General features: G+C 44.3%; 1 protein-coding gene across 1 annotated transcript; it reads left to right on the forward strand.

Moving 5' to 3' along the window:
• The first annotated feature begins 1,408 nt into the window (after window positions 1-1,408).
• Window positions 1,409-3,479, forward strand: PCB2 (NAD(P)-binding Rossmann-fold superfamily protein). Its single transcript, XM_087683141.1, has one exon. It carries the CDS (start codon window positions 1,480-1,482, stop codon window positions 2,731-2,733), a length of 1,254 nt encoding a protein of 417 aa, XP_087539267.1. The 5' UTR covers window positions 1,409-1,479; the 3' UTR covers window positions 2,734-3,479.
• The last annotated feature ends 2,650 nt before the right edge of the window (window positions 3,480-6,129 follow it).

Below are 6,129 nucleotides of genomic sequence, written 5' to 3' on the forward strand. Positions count from 1 at the left end.
CTCTTTGCTGTTGAAGCCTTTGCCTCTTGTGAACTCTTCGATCCCAAGAGCCCCCTGGGCTCTGATACCATGTAAAAATTACACGGCGCAACGAACAGAATCTGAGAAATAGATAGAGATAGAGAGTACACAATATATAAGAGGAGAATTAGAAAATTTCTTTAGCTCCAAACAACTGATACAGAGATGGCTCTGTCCGCTTGTGCGCTTCCATAGTGAAGCTTAGATGGTGATCTAGACAGAAGATAGGTGAAGAGCTTAAGGCTAGCTGGAACAACTCTGATTGGGTGAAAGATGGATGATCGATGGCTGTGAAGGGGTTTAGCTTTTATAGCCTGTGAAGGCGGTTAGATCGGCATGATCGACCTACCATATGAGCCTCCACTAGTCGGCCAGGGAATATTCCGGGAATATTCCCTTTACCGTCGGGCCAAGGGCGTTGGCCCCAGATCCCCACCAAGGGGACCGCTGGCCCCCCTAGGACCCCCCAATCAAGGGCCGCTTCCGCGACCCCTGGATCCCAAAATAGGTGCCCCTTTTAACTCCCTTACCCCTCAACTTGATGCAATGTGCCTTAAGTTGCTACCATCTTAACTAGTCAGTCCAACCCAAAGATTAGACCCACAATGGTCACCTTTTTGCCATCCGGTCACATAAACCTCATCTAATATACAAGTCAGTTCTCAACCAATGTCCGGACTCACATTTGGCTTCTTCTCATAATGGGGGCCTTACAACTTTGAGCACCATGGATCATTGGTGGCACCTTATGAGGGTGGGACATTGAGCATATCTAACATGCCCACCCTCCTAGCTATCTATTGTCCACATAAAGACTAGAAGATCATGTGTATGTATGTGCGCGCACACACATTCATATATATATATATATATAATATGTATATATATGTATATATATATATATGTATATATGTATATATATATGTATGTATGTATGTAGAGAGAGAGAGAGAGAGAGTTCTTCATTGAATTGCAAGGCCCCTTGGTTGACATGCATATGGCCTCCTCTCTTGGTCGATGTGCACATGGCTATGGCATTTAAGCTGCAACTGGATGCAATATTGGGGTTCAAGAAGAGAGGAAGTTTGGATGGCATAGTCAAGTTGTTAAAGGCCATGCAAATAAAAAAAACTAGAATGAAATCTCGGATCGATGATGATAACCAATAGGTGCCCATTTACATGTGCCACCATTTGCAAAGAATATCCAAGATGGGTATAATTACAAATGTTTAGTGGACTATGCGTTTTAGAGCCCTATCATCTATGTGTTCGTGTGGCACGGATAATGGTGCGTTTTGAAGCCTAGGCCGGTGTGAAGGGGCTCATAGTTCTGCTTTTGTAATGTAAATGATTTTGTGAAATTGTAAGTCTGCCTCTGTAAGGTTGTGATGGCTTCATCGTATCCTTTCTTTCAAGACAAAAATCAGCAAAAGAATAAGAAGCAGGAGTGGCCACCATGGCGGCAGCCTCCACCCTCCCGCTGCCCATCATTCGCCACTGTCAGCGTGGGTCGCCACAAGCGACCTCGAAGCAGCTGCAGGCTGTGCGCACAAAAGCATCCCTCCTTGCCGCCTCATCGTCCTCATATCCAGCTTCCATCCGCTGTAGCCCCAGTCGGTCCCCCCTCTCATGGCTCCCCTGCAGCAGGCGCTGGCTCCGCATCTCCTGCCTTGCGCAGCCCGCAGGCAGGCCCGCAGACAGCAATGTCTTGATCGTTGGGGCCACCGGCTACATTGGCAAGTTCGTGGTGAAGGAGATGGTTAGGCGCGGCTTCAATGTCGTTGCCCTTGCCCGGGAGCGCAGCGGCATTGGTGGCAAGAACGACCGTGATCGCACTGCCACCGAGCTCGAAGGCGCCACTGTCTGTTTTGCAGATGTCACTGATAAGGCTTCTCTGGTTGCGAGCCTTGCAGGGCTTTGCATCCCCATACACGCAGTTATCTCTTGCCTGGCTAGCAGAACAGGAGGGGTCAAAGACTCGTGGAAAATTGACTATGAAGCCACCAAGAATAGCCTTGAAGCTGGTGTGGCTGCAGGAGCTTCGCATTTTGTGTTGCTCTCTGCTATCTGTGTGCAGAAGCCTCTCTTAGAGTTCCAAAGAGCCAAGCTAAAGCTTGAGGCAGAGCTTCAGGTTATGGCAGAGGATAGTGATTTTACATACAGCATTGTACGACCCACGGCTTTCTTCAAGAGCCTTGGGGGCCAAGTTGAGACAGTGAAGAGCGGCCAGCCATACATCATGTTTGGCGACGGGACTCTATGTGCGTGCAAGCCAATAAGTGAGTCTGATCTTGCATCCTTCATTGCTGACTGTGTGGTGGATCCTGACAAGGTCAATCAAATTTTGCCTATTGGAGGACCTGACCGGGCACTTACCCCACGTGACCAAGGAGAGATGCTTTTCCGTGTTCTAGGTAAAGAGCCAAAGTTCCTGCAAGTCCCTATTCAAATAATGGATTTTGCAATAGGCGTGCTTGATTTTCTTGTGAAGTTCTTCCCATCTCTGGAGGATGCAGCAGAGTTTGGGAAAATTGGCAGGTATTATGCTGCTGAGAGCATGCTTGTGTATGATCCTGAGACGGGCAAATATGATGCAGATGCTACTCCCAGTTATGGAAGTGATACCCTAGAGGCATTTTTTGAAAAAGTAGTGAGAGAGGGAATGGCAGGACAGGAACTTGGGGATCAAGCTGTTTTCAAGAGCTCTTGAGCCTGACTGTTCACAGTGTTCATGTTTCTTTCCATGGCCCCATCAATTTTAGTCCAAAATTTTAGTATTATGAGGTGTGCCTTATTCATTGGTTCAAATGCCAACATGTGCACACATGTATTCATGATTGCCAAAGCGGATAATGACACTTATGAGATGGGGGAATGTCAATCCATGAGATTTACAGGGTCTCATGTGTCCCGTGCAGCAGCTAATGTGTGTTGAACTATAAGGTCTGCGGGACTTATAACTACAAGCACATCGATTATATCAAGAGAGATTCTTTTCACTCCTCCAATGGAGGTGGATGTGTTGGATGTTTCTGTTAAAGGAGTGCTGTGTAGAGTATGCAGGAAGTCAAGATATTGGTGGATTTCAGCTGATTTTTCTAAGTTCAAACTGGTTGGAAGTGCTCTTCATTCGGGTATGGGAGTACTCTATTTGCTGCTAGCTTCACTAGCACTGTGCCATATGTCTTCATTCAAGCAGATGATGGGAGCTTTTGAACCTTTTTGCCTTGAAGCTGAGCAGTAGATGTTTTTATTTCTGGTCTCATTATTGGGATATTTTCTTCTCGAGCATATTGCATAATTATGCTACCTTCAGATATGCATTGGATGTATTTGAGAATCGAAGGTTGTGAATACCCTGCATTGAGGACAAAAGAAAGCCTGTTAATATGTGACCCTTAATATGTCAGTTTCATACAGGCCAAGTTTCGTGTAGGCCAGCCTCAGTTTTAATAACTTGACCAGTAACTTTATAGTAAATTAAGATCGTGGACTACACTCTGTTAGTCCATAATTTAAAAGAAGCAAGAGGGACCAAGTTGATGATGGTAGCTGTAACAGTTTCTTGTACTCTCTACAACTATATCTATATCTAGGGTTGTATGTCATATACAGGATTTACATTTTTCTCTAGATGGTGGCCTGAGGTTACTATTGTCAGCCACACTGTTACTATGAAGAGGTGGTTCGATTTTTTTTTTTGTGACTCTGCTCATTGTTTTACTGGTTTATGACTTCAGCCAACACAGGAGGGGAGACTTCCTTTGCAGTGTGGTTTTGAAAAGGGTACAAAATGGAATGGAAAATGCTAAGGACCAGTGAGATGTCAGAATGCAGTGTTGCAGAAGCAGATGCATGGGCTGAGATGAAGATTGGAACCTAGACAAGAGAGAGAAACTCTGAAAAGAATGAATGCTGAAGACTGAAATCCAAAGCAGAGTATGTACACAGGTGAGTGACAGAAATTTGTACTAAGTAGACGTCACAATCTCTTTTCCTAAAAGAATGCGCACAACCACGAGGCCTAGCCTGAGATAGCCCACCTGGTGGAACAGGTTGGCCTATGGCCAACTTAGTGCTATAAATGTGTCATCTGCTGCCTGACCTGCCTGCTGACTTGCTACCCAACCTGCCCTTGCTGCCCGGCCTGCCCGCTTGGCTGACTGTCCAACCTGTCAGCCACCTGCCCTGGTGGCCTGCCCACATGTTTGCCTGCCCATCCATGTGAGAGTGTGCAATGGAAGAACAGGAACATGGAGAGAGGATGGATACGGCAAGAGAGAAGAGGATGAAACGATAATCTGCACTGAATCTGAATGGAATGCTGAATACAATGGCAGACTGATCACTCCTTGCATGCAGCCCAACACATCAGTAAGGGCGTTGGATCAGGCTGATGACGATGACTGCACCAGAGGTGGAGAATGTTGTAGCCAGAGTGTGTTGAACCTGTAGAATGATGAATGAATTTGCCAAGTGGGGGACTGGCTATAAATAGCCAAAAAATGCTAGAACTGGCTGCCCTAATAAGCGGGTGAAAATTATATAGCAGTTGGCCACATTTACTGCCGGCCGACTAACTGCCTAGGAAAGTGAAAAATATTGGCATAAACTCCAAAACTGGGCACCTATTGTCTGGCACAAGTAACAGGCACCCACCCAGCCAGTGAAAAAGAAATGCAGGTGTGCTGGTGCTAGTGTGAACACACTCAAACCTCATTTCAAAAGATATGCACATATCCAGGCTGGGCTAAAACAGTCAAAGCTTCCCGGTCTTTGTTAGACTCTGACAAAGCTCACAAATCAGGAGATAATATATTGATAAAATATAGGCTAATACTCCCTCTCAGATCTTGAGAGTGTCTGGAGACGATTCACATTGTATATTCATAAAATACCCTATTTTGGATCAAGAATAAGCCTCTTGATAAGCCCAAAACATCACTCTTTTATTCTGGGACAGTAATGAACCAACTGTGCATCAAAATAGTCCATAGACTTCTTGCAAGATAGCAATGCCTACATAACAGTAGAGAGATTCAAGACAGCAAGGGCTTGCATTAAAGCCCTTTGTACTTTAGTTTTGAGTAGTAAAATTGAGCATACATTAGTCCTCTTCCCCTCTTGATGATGGACAGTAGTGAATACAATGTCCTTTGATAGTCATGTTCCTTTCTTGATGATGGATAATAGTGAATGCATCTTTATTTCAGTTTAGGCCTTCCCTGTTTCAATATGTTTTCCCTTGTTTTCAACTTTAATCTTCCTCTATTTTACCTCAGAGAATAGCCCTACAGAGACACAAAGTATCCTGCATAGTTAAGGAGGTTTGTGCCTCTAATAAGCATGTATGCTATCCCTATGTATTGTGTCTAGATTTGTCCAATTTTTCACTCTTGAATAGTCCAAAACTACTCCTATTTAGCCCTAAAGGCCATCCTTGCATAGCCACGAACTAGACCCAAAGTATTATGCATGGAGTCCCTTCTTCCTTTCATTCTAGATGGCTCTTGTTTTCCACATGTTCGCTATCCACGTTAGGTTGAAATTTGTACACCCTCTTTATGTTCTCTTTTCCCACGATTGATTGCTACCCCTTATCTTCACAAAATCATGCTTGTTATTACTAATATTAGTTCCCTTTCGGTATTTTTGCATGCCTATGGTTCAAATTTTTGTGCATGTCTATTTAGAGAGCTTTTATATAATGTCTACTATACCAAATGACCCTGCATGAGGTGGTTCTCGAGTGAGTTTGAGTAGGAGGCTTCATAAAAGAAGATTGTAATACCACCACAAAGAAATATTCAGCCCAGTTTGAATAAGCTAGATCAAAGATCCAACAAGATTCATGTATGGAGTAGTGTGGAGAAGGGATCCTTTGCTAGTCACTATCTTGGACTTAGGGTACATGGGGCATGAAATGGGCTTACACTTGGCCATAACAAACTCCAAAAGAAACTCGAAGATATGCTTGCACTAAGAAATACAGTTGCCCTATGTCAATTAATAAATCTCAAGACCAAGGAAGAAGTGTGGTATCCCAAGGCTTGTTGTGTCAAACTCTTGTCACAAATTTCCAAAGCCATGTCCTCAAAAGTGACCT

This window comes from Lygodium microphyllum, chromosome 8, assembly GCF_053477565.2.
Source record: "Lygodium microphyllum isolate KBCC chromosome 8, Lygodium_microphyllum_v1.1.10, whole genome shotgun sequence".
Classification (NCBI taxonomy): domain Eukaryota; kingdom Viridiplantae; phylum Streptophyta; class Polypodiopsida; order Schizaeales; family Lygodiaceae; genus Lygodium; species Lygodium microphyllum.